The sequence below is a fragment of the Talpa occidentalis genome, unplaced genomic scaffold (genome assembly GCF_014898055.3).
Source record: "Talpa occidentalis isolate TD23 unplaced genomic scaffold, MPIMG_talOcc4v2.1 talOcc4.10, whole genome shotgun sequence".
Lineage (NCBI taxonomy): Eukaryota > Metazoa > Chordata > Mammalia > Eulipotyphla > Talpidae > Talpa > Talpa occidentalis.
Window position 1 is genome coordinate 60,808,591 of NW_023600993.1, and position 16,009 is coordinate 60,824,599.

At 37.5% G+C, this 16,009-nt stretch overlaps 2 protein-coding genes across 4 annotated transcripts in view; both read left to right on the forward strand.

The window, feature by feature from the left end:
- The window catches only part of SPATA48 (spermatogenesis associated 48), a 69,840-nt gene that overhangs the window by 1,021 nt on the left and 52,810 nt on the right, over window positions 1-16,009 (forward strand). For 2 of the 3 annotated variants that reach the window (XM_037493336.2, XM_037493328.2), the window contains exon 2: window positions 8,829-8,926. The exons of the other annotated variant lie outside the window; for it this stretch is intronic. In XM_037493336.2, the coding sequence (XP_037349233.1) occupies window positions 8,829-8,926 (98 nt within the window). The remainder of the gene's footprint in view (window positions 1-8,828; window positions 8,927-16,009) is intronic. 3 annotated transcript variants of the gene reach the window in all.
- On the forward strand, window positions 3,695-4,033 carry LOC119231648 (cytochrome c oxidase subunit 7C, mitochondrial-like). The gene has a single exon (XM_037493347.2). The coding sequence runs from the start codon at window positions 3,695-3,697 to the stop codon at window positions 3,884-3,886; it is 192 nt and encodes a 63-aa protein (XP_037349244.1). The 3' UTR covers window positions 3,887-4,033.

Genomic DNA, 16,009 nt, shown 5'->3' on the forward strand with positions numbered 1-16,009 from the left:
GTATTTAAACATAGGACAAGTGTATGGGTATAATGTTTACTAGTTAGCAGTTAATCTAACAAAATCATCGCTAAGAGGAATTATTATTTTTAGTTACATATTCTAAGGGGAAAGTAATAATGATAAGCATTTTCTAAATCTATTTGTAAAACACTTTGTTTTATAAAAAATATATTTAATAATATAAGTGACCAACACAAAGCATGTCATATAATTTACTCTAGATATATAGATATATAGATAACCTAGTTATAATTTAAATAAATTATATTTAACTTTGGTAATTGTGTGGAATTTCTCTGTATCTTTCTCACTCCATTGAAAAAATAAATATATTAATGGTTATGAAAGAGGTGAGATGAAAGGGGCTGAGATGAAATAGAAAATAGAAAAGTAGTTGAAAGTATATTTGGGGGGTGGAGTTTGAAAAGAATAGTATATATAAAAGCTGAAGAGAAGCAACCCCGGCAAAAACAGCTCCACCAGAACCCTGGGAACAGAACTGATGACCCCTTACTGGCAGCTGCATTTTTTGGTTCCTCCATAAGAATTTACAGAGAGGTCACAGAAGTGATGAGAAATACTTCCAATGAAAGGTGCATGTAATATGACTGTGTGGAAGTGTGTGTGATAGGAAATGAAAGAGGTGAACCTCTTTGAGAATGTAGAAAAGAGCAAATGCTGTAGTGAGAGATGCTAAGCTTGCCCTAGTGTCAGAGGTACAGCACCTTCCACCAGGTTCTTTAGGAGCCAGTCATAGCCTAGACACCAACAGAAGCACTGTCTGGAGGAATAGTACTTCTACTATTTGTTGGAGCAGTGGAGATCATGATTCCTACCACTTCACAGAAAAACTATAGTCACTTGGGATTAGGAAGAGGGTTAAAAATAAAGGAAAAGACCCACAAAATAAGTCTTCCCAGCCCCAGCCTCCATATACCCCCTTTTGAACCAGAAAGGAATTTGGAGATATGCAAGCATAGGATAAGAGTTATGCTTTTTCTGGGCCTCCCTGGTGGCACAGGCGGTTGAGTGCAGCGCTGTGAAGCTGTCAGCAGCCTCTGCAGTGCTGGTTCGATCCCCACTGGCCATGGAGATAGCCACATGGTGAGCAGACCTCTCCTGTCTCACCGGCTGCTCTGCCTGTTCCGTTTCCCACTCTGTCTCTGGTGAATCCTCTCACCCTCTTGCACATCTGGCCTGTACCCTGGTTTTTGTATAAAGAAATACATCTTTTAAAAAAAAAAAGTTATGCTTTATCAGTCATATCTGATAAAATACTGGCTCCTTTCCAAATAAGAAAGGTAATAGGGAAAAAAAAAAGGCACTATATTTTGATTAGAGGTCCAACACAACAAGAAGAAGTAACACAAATATATGTGCACTGAATGATGGAGAGCTGAGATACATTAGACAATAACAGAACTGAAGAGATTGACAGCAACCCAATAATACAAAAGGACCCCTACTTACTATATGGAAAAAATCAACAAGATGAATAATAAATAAGAAAACAATAGCCTTAATGGAGATGCAAAACCAAGTGGAGCTAATAGATACCTACATAATACTCCCAAGAACTAATTGCATACATATTTCAAATGCACATGCACATGAAACATTTTCAATAACATATATGTTGGAACAAAAGTCAATTTTCAATAAAACAACAAATATCAAAATTGTACCTAGCATTATCTCTATCATCTATTAAGTTGAAAAAAAACTGGAAAAATTATAAATACATGGAGACTAAACAACAGGTTGTTTCATAGCTATTTGATAAGAGAGAAATCAAAACATTAAAAAGTACTTAAGATGAATGGAAATTATGGTTCAAGGTACCATAATCAATGGGATGCAGCAAAAACACTGTTAAGGGAAAAGATAATTGTAATACAGACCACATAAGAATCAAGAAAAGCCTCCAATAAATAATCCAATATTTATTATATCCAATAATCTAAAGCAATTTGTAAAAGAGGAAAAAGCAAGACCCAAATTTAGTAGAAGGAAGGAAATAAAGTGTGGAAGTAAAGGGGGGAAATAGATCTTCAGGGAAATTGATAAACATCTAGCTACATTTAAAAAAAAAGAAACCATTAATAAAATCATACATGAAAGAGTAGACATCACAACAGACAGCACAGAAATAAAAAGAACCATATCAGATTACAATGAACCAGTGTTCATTGTATTATTGTTATGTTCTATAATTTGAAGAAACAAGGAAATTTTCTATATCAATGTAATCTACAAAAACTAACCCAGGAAGAAGCAGATGTTTTGAATAAACTGATCATAAGCATGGAAAATGAAACAGTAATAAAAAATATTCCCCAAAACAAAAGCCCAGGAACAGAGACTTCACAAAAGAATTTTATCAAAACTTTAAGCAAGGGCCTTCCCTGGTGGTGCAGCAGTTGAGCGCTGGGCTGCGAGGCTGCCTGCAGCCTCTGCAGCGCAGATTCGATCCCAGGCCACCCGTGAGAGTCCCACATGGCTCGACAGACCTCTCCTGCCGCGCTCGCTGCTCCCCTCAGCAGTGTATTTCGTCAGTCTGCCTGTTCTGTCCCCTGCTCTGGCTCTGGTGAATTCTCTCACCCCCCTTGCTTCTGATTGTCCCCCCAGTGCTTACAGAAGTAAATTTAAAAAAAAAAATCTTTAAAAACTTTAAGCAAGAAATAATGCTCAGGCGCAGTGGTTGAGTGCTGGGCTGTGAAGCTGCCTGCAGCCTCTGCAGTGCTGGTTCAATCCCCAGCCACCAGTGAGGGTTCCACATGGCGTGCAGACCTCTCCTGCCACACCCACTGCTCCCCTCAGGAGTGTATTTTGTCAGTCTGCCTGTTCTGCTCTCCGCTCAGGCTCTGGTGAATTCTCTCACCCTTCTGCACTTCTGACTGCACCCAGTGCTTGTATAAGTAAATAAATAAATCTTTAAAAAAAAAATTAAAAAAATAAATAATGCTCATCCTACTCAAATTGTTTTCTTAAAAATACAATAAGAGAGAATGCTCCCCGATACTTTTTATTGGAAGAATATTTTTTTATGGCGACAATACCTAAAACCAGATATGGACAGCAACAAGGGAAGAAAATTATAGACCAATATCCCTGATGAAGACTGATGCAAAAATCTTGAAAAGAGTACTAGCAAGCCAAATAAATTAATATATCATAAAGCTTATACACCACGATCAACTGGGATTTGTCCCAGGAGTGTAAGATTGTTTAATACACATAAGTCAATCAGTGTACGAAATCATTACCAGAAAGTAAAGAAAAATTATTTGAAAATGTCAATAGATGCAGAGGAAGCATTTGATTAGGTTTAGCACCCATTTATGACAAAAACTAGACAAGGAGAGAATAGAAGGAACCTACCTCTACATAATACAGATCAGGTATCACAAACCTTCAACCAATATAATATTTAATGGTGAAAAACTGAAAGCTTTCCTTAAAGATCAGGAGTAAGACAAGGATACCCACTGTCACCACTCTGTTTAATATTAAAGATGTTGGATAGAGCAATCAGATAACAGAAAATAAAGGAAATCCAGTCTGGAATAGAAGAAGTAGAACTGTCACTATTTGCACAGGACAAGATACAGAAAAAAAGCTTATTACTTGGGTCGCCGCCATTTCGCCCAAGTTTGGTCTCTGCGTCTTTTGCAGAGCTCCAGACTGCGCTATGTCGGGACAAAGCATCCAGGGATTCATGACCTCTGTGGTCCGCAGGAGCCACTATGAGGAGGGCCCAGGGAAGAATTTGCCATTTTCTGTGGAAAACAAGTGTCGGTTACTATTTATGAGGACTGTGTACTTCGGTTCTGGGTTTGCTGCACCTTTCTTTATATTAAGACACCAGCTGCTTAAGAAATAAGGACATTTTAGTTCATCCATGAAACAGATATGAAGAGGATCATTTTAAGAAGTGCAATTTCTTTGAAAAGCCAAACTGTTGAACTCAATATACTAAATATGTTTGTAAATAAACTTATGGCATGACTCCTTAATGCCTCTTCTCTGAAATTTAAAAAAAAAAAAGATACAGAAAATCGTAAAGACTCCAAATTTATTGGAAAAATAAATGAATACAGCAAAGTGACAGGTAGTAAAATCAACATAAAAATATCTGTTGTATTTTTATGTACAAATGATGAATGATAAGGAAAAGAAGGAAATTCTATGCAAAACTGAATCAAAAATAATCAAGACTTAAAGAGTAGAAAAATTTATACAATGAAAACTACAAAACTGTATTAGAAGATCTCGGTCATCATAGGAGATGAAAAGAGATTTCTTGTTCATGGATGGGGAGAATCAATTAAAATGACTATTCTGCCTAAAATTTAACACAATATCCATCAAAACACCAGCAATTATGTTTCATAAAAATTGAACAAAACATATGAAGTGTATAAGGAACCACAAAAAAGGCTTGAATTGTAAAAGCAAACCTGAGGATAGAGAAGAGAATCCGAGGTATATTATCTATATTATAAAGTAATAGTACTAAAAAATATAGTATTTGGCACACAAATAAATAAATGAATCAGTAAATGGAATTGAAAGTCCAGAAATCCATATACAAACTAGTACCTAATTTATGATAAAAGAGCTATGATCATACAATGGGGAAAAGATAGTCTCTTTAATAATGGTGTTTGGAAAACTGGAAAGCCACACACAAAAGCTTGAAATTGGATCACTCCCTAATCTCATTCACAAAAATAAAATCTAAATGGTTTAAAGATTTAGATATGAGACCTACAACAATAAAATATACTGAAGAACACATTGGGGATATACCCTATGATATCAATGATGAAGATTTTTGGTGATAAGAACCCTATGGCTAGAGACATAAAAGCAAAAATAAATAATTGGGATTACCTCAAATTAAAAAGCTTTTAGACAGTGAAAGAAAATACAATATGATTTAAAAGGCACTCTATGAAAGGGTAAAAATAGTCACATAATATAATTGATAAGGGGTTAATATCTAAGATTGTAAAAAAAAAAAGCCTCACATTAAAAAAACGAATAGCCCAATGAATAAAAAGGACAGCAAATATGAACACGATTCATCAAAAAATGCTATATAAAAGGATAATAGACATATGACAAAAACATTCATCATCACTTGCAAAAACCAAGTGTCAAAACCACAATGAGATACCATCTCATACCCAGCAGTGCTAGAGAGCATGGTGAGAAAAATGAACCCTTCTACACTGTCGCAACAATTATGGAAAAAAAAAACCTGATTTACCTTAAACTAAACACTGTACAACCCAGCAATTCTGCTCTTGGTCACAGTTCCAAAGAAGGTGAAATGATCAACACAAAAATCTATATATTCTATGATATATATGGTAGCATTATTTATAATAGCAGAGATATGGACGCAGTCTAAATGACCAATGATAGATGATTGGATCAAGAAAATGTGATACATGCACATAAGGAAGTATTATGTAACCATAAGAAGGGATGAAATGCAGCCATTTTCAACAAAGTGATGGGGGTTTGGGTCTCCCTAGTGGCTCAGGGTTTAAATTCTCGTTGCTATCAACCCATCTCAAGCCATTGCTACACGAGCTCGATCCCCAGCCAGGGAGCTAACCCTCTCTCCTCCTGTCTCATCTGCTGCTCCCCTCCACAGTGTATTTCAGTAGATCCCCTCATTCTGCTCCCCACTCTGTCTCTGGTGAATCCACTCAACGCCCGCAACTCTGGCTTACACCCCAGTTCTTCTATGCATAAATAAATAAAATAAATCTTTGAAAAAATGGTGGGAGTTTGAAAGAATTACATGTAGTAAAGGAAGTCAGCAGATGGTTTCACTTATATGTGGAATACAGAGAAATCAAAGTCAAACCAACTCTTGTAAGCTGACCATAGATCTGAGACATTGAGGAGAGGAGAAGGAGAGTGATGTGGAAGGAAGAAACAGCAGGGAATGCACAATAGACTATGGTGGGGGACTGCTGGTGGTTTGGTGGTGGGGAAACTATGATAACCATACTTACGGGAAGGGGAGGGAATAAGGAGATACAAGGGAAAAAATAAAAAATAATGTAAAAAAGTTTCAAATAAGATTTAAATTTTCTTTAGAAAATGTTTAAAAAGAATTAAGGTAGAATAACTCATGAAGGAAAATAAGAGTAGATTTAACCACACAAAGAAATAAATTTGCGTGCAAGAAAAGTCACTATAAAAAAAATAAAATGGAGGCCTCCCTGGTTACACAAGGAGTTAAGCACAGCACTGTGAAGCTATCCACAGCCTCTGCAGCAAGAGTTTGATGCCCAGCTGGCCAGGGAGCTACCCACATGGTGCAGCAGACCTCTCCTTTCTGGCCCGCTGCTCCCTTCAGCGGTGTATTTCAGTCAGTCTGCCTGTTCTGCTCCCCAATCTGTCCCTGGTGAATCTTCTCACCTCCCCCCACACCTTCTGGCCTATATCCCAGTTCTTGTATGCATAAATAAATAAATCTTTAAAAAAAATAAAATTAAATAAGGGAAGATGTATATAATAAATATATATATATATAATGAATAAGAAATAAAATTGAAATTATTCAATACAGCCCTGTTTCATTTTTCTTGACTTCTCACTGCTACCTCTACTTTTTCTATTGCTTTTTTTTTTCTATTTTATTTTTTAAGCATCCTTGTCCATTATTTTTCTCACAGTAGAAGAATTTCTCCCCTCACTTGTGGTCACCATAATTTTCCCACCACCAAAGCACATATAGTTTTCCACTGTAATCCATTATGTTCCCTTCCCCACTGTCTTCTTTCTTTAATCGTTATCATAGCTAATTTAACAGTCTAAAACAAATCCATTTATTAGCTCACAGTTTTGCGAATCAGAATTCTGGGTAGGACCATCCACTGAATTTTCTATTAGGTTCTTACTCTACCCTAATCAAGGGCACTCTTGGCTCTTATCTAGAGGGTGGGGGAAATCTACACATATTTATAGACTCAGTGAGGCTGTTAGAAAATTCATTCCTTGCATCTTAAGTGCTCACTTCCTTGCTCATTGACAAGCAGGGATTACTCTCTCCTCCTACATGCTGCATGCATTCTTTCACATGTGGCCTCCTCTATTTCCAAAGTCAGCAGTGATGCATCCCCAAGGACTTCTCACCCACTAATTTCTTCAATTCCCCTTCTAGCCAACAGTGTCCACTACCTTCCCATCTCCCCTTTGCCAGTTCCCTTTACAGATTCTCTCTAGAGTTTGTTACTCAAATATTGACTGAATCATGAAATGGTATCACTGCATTACAATCACAGATACTAATAATTATTGATATAAATGTTAAATGCATTGTGCACTTTAATTACATGTCAGAAATTTTGCAAACTATCTTACATACATTAATTGTTATTTTCAAACCTCTGAGAATGGATGTTTGATGAGGAAAATGAGTCTTGGATGGGTCAAATAATTCATGAGGTCATGCTGGCCCCTCAACCAGAAAGTATATACCTTATTTAGACCTTTGGAGGCAGGTATGAACCTACACTAATTTGGCATGTTGCTCCTGTTACCCAAATCCTTCTCAAAATCCATCTCACCAAATTCTACATCCCTGTCCACCTAACTCCCACATTGCAACTTTTCAATTCCCCCATTGCCAAGTGAGATCAATTCATCGGGCAAAGCTAAGAAGTAAAAGAATAAGATAGAAGCTCCAATGAGCTAGGAAAAAGATTACCTATGGAAATGACCAGAACTGTCATCTCTGTGATTAAAACAATCCACCTGGAGGTTAAGTACAGAACTTTCATGTCCTGATTCTGACCGACCTCTCTTGTTCACCTTCCACATTCTCTGACTGTCATTTAATGATATATCTATACCCATTTCTTTTAACTTCCTACAAAAGTTGCTATCTCTCACAAGCAAGATAACCCTGCTGTCTCCTTACCTAGAATGACTGTCTTTGTCAAAATTAGATCAGATGTTAACTTATCGAAGACGTGCCTAACTCCTTACAATCTGACTCAGGTGTTCATCCTCTGCAATCCCATGGCACTCAGAGCCCAACTATTACTACACTTGTCAAACACTTCTATGTTAAAATTTTCTACTAACATATTTTTATTTTCCATTTCTTCATGAGGAGCTCAAAATCAGGAAATCTGATTTCCATCTTTATATATATTAATCCATTTCCATTTATGGTCAAGAAATATTAAAGATTGTTTTTATATGTACTAGTCTGTTAGACTTGTATCATTAGATTAATTATCTGCATAGTAACCGACACTGCATGTGCATAAATAGATTCATCGTACCCAATAAATATTTTCCAATAATAATAAATTACAAAAATTATGCATCATTAAATATTTTTTTCTATTTTTTTTCTAATTTATTTATACAAACACTGGGTACAGTCAGAAGCGTGGGAGGGTGAGAGAATTCACCAGAGCCAGAGCAGGGAACAGAACAGGCAGAAGGACTGAAGTACACTGCTGAGGGGAGCAGCGGGCATGGCAGGAGAGGTCTGTGCGCCATGTGGGACCCTCGCCCAGGGGCCGGGGATCGAACCGGTGCTGCAGAGGCTGTGGGCAGCTTCGCAGCCCAGCGCTCAACCACTGCGCCACTGGGGAGGCCCATGCATCATTAAATATTAACATGTAACTTCCAGAGCTATTCTATTCTCACTGCTGAGGAAAGTTAGATAATTCATTAAAAATTGATTAACATCACACAGATTAGCTTTCTGAAGGAAATTTTTTGATGAAAAAAGATAATTCTATTTCATTTTTAACCCAAAACACATGCTCTTTTGTTTTCAGGTTGGACAAGCCCACTGAAAGTCAAACCTTTACAAATTCAGCATGAAGGGTGCTCAATAAGTCACACAAATATATTTGATGAGAAATCAACATATACAGTAAGATTTTCTTATTGGATGATATGCAATATTTATAATTAATTCACTTTTTCTCTCTATATTTTATATTTTATCACCTACTAAAAAGCTACCATTATTAAGTATCTCTTTGAACCAGTCACTGTGCATATCTTCACTATCATTGCTTAGTATGCATCATCGAAGTAGACCCAAATAGCACCCAATTTAGTTTCCCTTTACTGTCAAGTGCAACCTCTCCCATTAGCAGCAAGGGGCAGCACTATCACTTTGGAGGACTACATTGTCCCAAACTGCCCCCCTGAGATATCGGGCAATCCCTGAGTTCTTGAGGGAACAGACTAAAGTTAATCTTCAGCTGAAACCATATTCTCACTGCTTCTTTTCCTTGTCCTATCTTAATTTTCACTAATAGTGTTCCCAAAATACATCAGATGAGCAAGAATCCCGCTTTTCTTTCTCCTTCTGGACAAGATAGTGTTATTTATGCTCATTTTATCTGAAAAAGCTGAAAACCAGTGGTGTTAAGTAACTGACTTCGATCACATAGTAAATATGAAAACTAAGTTGAAATCTCGATATCTTCCTTAGTTTAAGGATTATATTCATTGTCATTTTCCTACATGCACTTTATAATCTATGAAATTTTGATATTTAGATATCCTAATAAAGAATACACAGATATGACAAGTATTTTGTGTAAAATAGCTTTACTGAGATATACTTACATACCATAAATTAACCTATTTAAAGTATTTAAAATGATTAGTTATAAAGATATTCAGAGGATGGTACAACTGACATCTAAATGTAATTTTAGAATATTTGTATGATCCCAATCAGAAACCCCATACGTATTAGCATTAAAGATATGAATATTTTAAGGAATCAATTTCCATTTCTATAATCCTATATGTACTCCTTCCTAAAATTGAGCTGCAGAATTTATTTGCAGTTATGGATCAGATTAATTTATTTTTCCACATCTCCCTCCAAAATTGACCTTTTTAATTGTACCGTAAAGGAGTTGAGTCATTCCCAGAATAATCAGTGACACTATGGTTCATGACTACGGAACAAAAAACTATTTAAAATACTTTGGACAAGATGCCATGCAGCTCTACCAAGGCTTCATGTCTTTTCTTTTTTTTTAAGAATTATTTATGCATATAAGAGGTGAGAGGGGTGAGAGGATTCACCAGAGACAGAGTGGAGAACAGAACAGGAGGATTAACTGAAATACACTGCTGAAAGGAGCAGCCAGTGAGTCAGGAGAGGTCTGCTGCACCATGTGGGTAGCTCCCTGGCTGGGGATCGAACTTGTGCTGCAGTGGCTGCGGATATCTTTATAGGTTGCATCTTAACCCCTTGCACCACCAGGGAGGCCCTTCAAGTCCTTTCTTTATAAGAAAAACATAACATTAGAAACGGGAGTAATCTGACTTGCTAGAAGCTATTCCAAATACAGATAAAAGGCTAAATTTGGTTGCAAAGCTAAAGGAAAATTGTATTTATTAGTTTCACTTATTCCATCTCCTGACTCTTTTTAAAGAATCCATTGTTCCTGTAAAAAAGTCCATTGAGAGCAATTAAAAATGGACATTGTAAAAGACTGAAGTTATTGGTGTCACTTATGCCATCAAAGCTGCAACTACACCAAATACACAGCAAGACTCTGTGTTTTATCTAGCTATCTATTTTAGAATTCGTATTCAAAGGTAAGAGCTTGTTGTGTGAATGCTTATTTAAATTTTCAGTAAATTTAGATTTTTTTATGACAAAATAAACCAGATATACTTCCAGTAGTGGAAGCTAGCAAAGTAACATGAGGCAATACTTCCAACTAGGAAAAAAGTTAGATTAATATTTATTTTTTTCTCAAACTGTCAAAGTATCATTAAGGTGTAGAGAAATTACTGGGTCATTGAGAGGATAGAAAGTCTGAAGTTTAAGTCTAGCACCTAGGCACACTTTGATTTTACGGGAATTCGTTATTTTGAAGTGGAAACTGAAACTTAGCTGAACCTTTAATGTTCTCAAAAGATCAAAAGTTGAAACTGATCTATGAAAATCCCCAGCTGAATATCTGAAGTCTTGTGCCTTAGAAGTAGGAGTAAGACCTCCCTGGTGGCACAAGGGGTTAAAAAGCAACCTATGAAGCTTTCCACAACCTCTGCAGCACCAGTTCAATCCCAGGCCAGCTAGGGATCTGGCACAGCAGACCTCTCTTGACTCGCCCGCTGCTCCCCTCAGCAGTGTATGTCTGTCGATCTGCCTGTTCTGTTCCCCACTCTGTCTCTGGTGAATCCTCTCACCCCTCGCACCTCTGGCCTGTATCCCAGTTCCTGTATGCATAAATAAATAAATCTTAAAAAAAGAAAAAGTAGGAGTAGATTAATATTAAAAGGACTTGAGCAGACTACAGTCTGACATAATCCAAGTAAATGATAAAACTTCAACTCTTGAACTGGTATTAAGATTATATCATTCCAAGGAATCAGGCACATACAAACAAAACTTCTTTGGAAGAAAGTAAGTTTCAAATAAATTCCAACAATATCTTTTAAAATGTAATGTCCAAGAACAATCAATAGTAGCCAAACATATAAGGAGAAAATGCACCATGAGTGAGAATCAGCAGAAATGAGAGAAAATAAAGAGACATAAACTGAATATGTACAGATATTGGGAGAGTGCATAAAATATTCAGAAAGAAAAAAGATAAGTTGACAACTGTTATAAAGAAATTTAAATAGCAAAATGTGAAATTAGAAAATTGTCGGCGGGGGTTAGTTCTAGTGAAACTGGATCACCATGGCCTACAGAAGACATAAGTCAAGGTGACTTTGTTGGGATTGAGGCACACCAGCCTCAGCCCACACTCCGTGTGGATTCGTTCACTCCCAACCTCAGTGAGGCTGACTCAAACTATGGTTCCCCAAAGCAAACAGACCCAGAAACCTGCCCTGACCTGAATACAGGCCAGGCCGGGCTCTTTTCTCCTTTTCAATCTGTCTCTAAGATCCTAAATGGATCAATCAAGTGCTTGACTAGTTTATTATTTCAATTGAAAATGGAAAACAAGCTGATTGGTGCATAATGGTCCAGTCAGAAGCTTAGGAATGAAAACAACCCAATTACACTTGTAGGATAAGGGATTCTGAAAGGGATTATAAAGCAGAGCAGAGCAAGTTTGATACAGTACGCTCCCAGCTTTCAAAGAGGAAGGAATCATTGGACCACCTTTGAACAAAAATTCAGTCAGCAGTCAACTTCCGGCAAAAGAAGAAACATTCTACTCCTGGCCTCTGAGAAGGTAGTATTTATTAGACCACCATAAAAGAAGAAGGATTCTGCTTCTGGTCTCTGAATAGAGAAATATCAAGTTCATCAGGGTATTCAATCAACCTCCACAGACCTCCATAAGACTTCTAGATGACTCCTAGACATACAGACCTCTATAGGTCTGCACAGAGACATGTCTGCTATACCTGTCTCCATCCCCACCTCTGATATCACCTGCAAGGAGCACTGTCGGGCTTGGCCCAGCACCTCAAACAACTGCCCACAGCCTCTGGTCCTCTGGACCAGGTCCTGATGTCCTTGACTGTTGCTGTCTGGTCTGACAACCTACCCAGGCTCCATACTGCTGCCAGGGGCTGCTGCTATATCACCTCATCTTCTATAGGTGGACTTTGTTTTGGATACTGGGGGTCCTGGGATGAGACAGTTGGTCCCTGTGGCCTTAGAAACTTTTTAATTTACCCCAATCACCTGCTTGTTAAATAAATCCTGTTGTCAGAAACTGGGCCTGGGAGGTCTTACAATTGAGTGCATGGGTAAGAACCCACTGATGGTGACCTGTTCTCCACATTGGGCACTTGCCCTTGACCCTGTTGTAATACTGTTATTTTATTACTCCCCCTTAGCACTGTTTTGAGTACAATTTTACTCTGTTTTAATGGCTTTTGCACTTTTCAATACTGTATCACTAAGTAGGCCTGAGAAAAGTACAATAAAGTGAGAACATGGGTACAGTAGCAGATTAAGCACAATTAAAGGTAGTACTGAAGAACTGGGCTACTACTACTGATAGAAAAATGAGAAGAAAATATATATGATAAAGGGCCTCCCTGGTGGCACAAGGGGTTAAGCACAGTACTAATGAAGCTATCCACAGCCTCCGCAGCATGAGTTTGTGCCGGCCAGGGAGCTACCCACATGGCACAGCAGATCACTCCTGACTTGCCTGCCGCTCCCCTCAGTAGTATAGTTCAGTCAATCTGCCTGTTCTGTTCCCCACTCTGTCTCTGGTGAATCTTCTCACCCCACCGCACCTCTGGCCTGTACCCCAGTTCTTGTATGCATAAATAAATAAATCTTTAAAAAAATAAAATATACATGATAAAGCACAAATATACAAAAAAATACAGAAAATACCCAAGTGAGAAACATATAATATGTGAAAAAAGAAAAGTATATGTTTATTTGGAAACCCAGATGCATAAGAGATTAGGACAGAAGCAAGATATGAAAGTACAATCATTATATTCACTGATATGTTTATTTCTTGCATTCTCTGAAGCATTCCCTCACATTCTCTGTAGTACATTAATAGCTATGGTTCTACAAAAGTAAGTCAAGGGTAACGCAACAGCAGCAGCTATCAGTGTCAGCTCTGCACCAACAAAAATGGCCACAATAATCTCAAAAGAAAGACAAAGCATGAAAATCCTGGAAAGAAAGGGGAATTTCTGAAATTTCATTTTTTACATTACTTAGAATCTGTATATCTGCAGTCATCTCTTGTTAGATTTGTTGAATGTTAGGAAATTCTAAGATATTAAGGCATTCATCACATTGCTGGTGAGGGACAATCTTAATGTAAAAGGCAATTTATTGCCAGAAGAACCAATGAACAATGTAGTGTACAGTAGTTAAATTTCCCATTGAGTCAGATTCTAAAAACATTAAAGGTGATGTTAAAGAGAAATTTAATCACTTCTTTATGAAATAGTACACATATAACATGCAGAGAATGGAAATAGACAATGTATTCCTTAAAGGGCAGCAACTAGAAAATGAAGATTTACTTTCAGGAAATAATATAGATGATAAATTGAGAACCTGAAAATTGCAACATAGCATAAAGAAATTAAAGCCACATAGCACAGAGAAGTGACAGGTTTCAAGACTAACAAGGAAGTAGAAGTGACAGCATATTAGAGAAAATACCCATATTCTAATGAACGATTATACTGATCTAATACACCAAGATGATGGCAACAATAATAAGAACCACCTGAAAATGGGTAGGCATACATTTCAGAAACTGCTTGAGAATATTTAAAAACAGGTTCAGGAGAATTGTCTCCATGATGAAGAATATATAAAGAGACAGACTTTAGAATCTTCACACCTAATGCTAGAGGACGACTAATCTGATCTGCATACTACTCACCAAATTTGTTGATACATTATGCACAGGAAACAGTTGATTGTGACAGAGCTCATGAATCACTGAGAAAACCATTTTATAGACATTTTTAATGAATTGCAATTATCAATTGTAATTTAGAATGCCTTTCATAAACAAAACATTGATGTGATTTTGAATTCCTACATCCTCCTTCTTTGGATAATAGATCCATTGTTTTTATTTGCTTCTTTGTTTTGTGTCTAACACAACTGTTACTGACACAGCTCTTATTCTGACCTATGTTTATATGTGATTTTCAGAAAAGGTAAAAAATTTATATTGATAATGTAGCAGCATCCTATTTGAGGAAATTTATTATTTATTAACAATAGCTAATTTAGTTACAATGGTTAATTTAGTTACAATATTAGTTCTTTAGTTACAATATTATACAATAGTATGTTATTAACAATATTAGATTCATTTGGGTGACCATTCTGCTAAACATATATATTTTTTTTTTTTTTGTGGGACCCTCTCCGGCAGACAGGGAATGAACTGGCGCTCAACGGTTGCACCACCAGGGAAGGCCCTAAACATAGATTTTTATTTGCGAAAGTACTATTAGTAAAATATCTCCTTGTGACTCCTATCAGTAGACATCATCATAAACTGTCAATTAACAGGACAACTATATTCAGGGTTATAGTATATACACAACTAGATATGGTGTAATGAAACAGCATAATTACCAAATTAATTTACTAGACATACATGAATATACCTTTTTGCTAGGAATATTTATAACAGTACCACATACTATACCATAATATAAATCTTAAAAAATTCAAGCACTTTAAATAACACCCTAGAAAATCGTCTATTTGGAAATAAAACATATTTATGGGTGAGTCATGGACCAAAGAAATCCACATATAGTTTAATATTAAGCCATCCAGAATTTGCAAAATAGGATACCAGAAAGGAGGGAACTTCAGAAAGAGTCTTTGGAGAGCTGGGTAAGAGGAAACACAGGTCTTTCAGTACTTATCTGTGCATTTTTTTTTAAAGATGTATTTATTTATACAAGAACTGGGGTACAGGCCAGAGGGGCGGGAGGTGAGAGGATTCACCAGAGACAGAGCGGGGAGCCAAACAGGCAGAGAGACCGAAAGCACTGCTGAGGGGAGCAGCGGGTGAGACAGGAGAGGTCTGCAGCGCCATGTGGGAATCTCCCTGGCCTGCCTGGAATCGGACCAGCGCTGCAGAGGCTGCGGACAGCTTTACAGCGCTGTGCTCAACCCGCTGCACCACTGGGGAGGCCCTTACCTGTGCATTCTTAAGAGGAAACAACTGAAGCTGAGGAAAGATTGACTTTATTTATTTTTTTAAGATTTTATTTATTTATTTATACACGCACTGCGTACAGTCAGAAGAGCGAGAGAGTGAGAGAATTCACCAGAGCCAGAGCAGAGAGCAGAACAGGCAGACTGACAAAGTACTGAGGGGAGCAGCTGGCGAGGCAGGAGAGGTCTGTCGCGCCATGTGGGACCCTTGCCCGGCAGCCAGGGATCGAACCGGCGCTGCAGAGGCTGCGGGCAGCTTCTCAACCCACCGCTCAACCGCTGCACCACCAGGGAGGCCCGGGAAAGATTGACTTTAAAGGACCTACAGCATCATTCTCT

Bases quoted from the DNA above. Each gene is read 5' to 3' on its own strand.
- LOC119231648 (XM_037493347.2), top strand. From the start codon at position 3,695: ATGTCGGGACAAAGCATCCAGGGATTCATGACCTCTGTGGTCCGCAGG.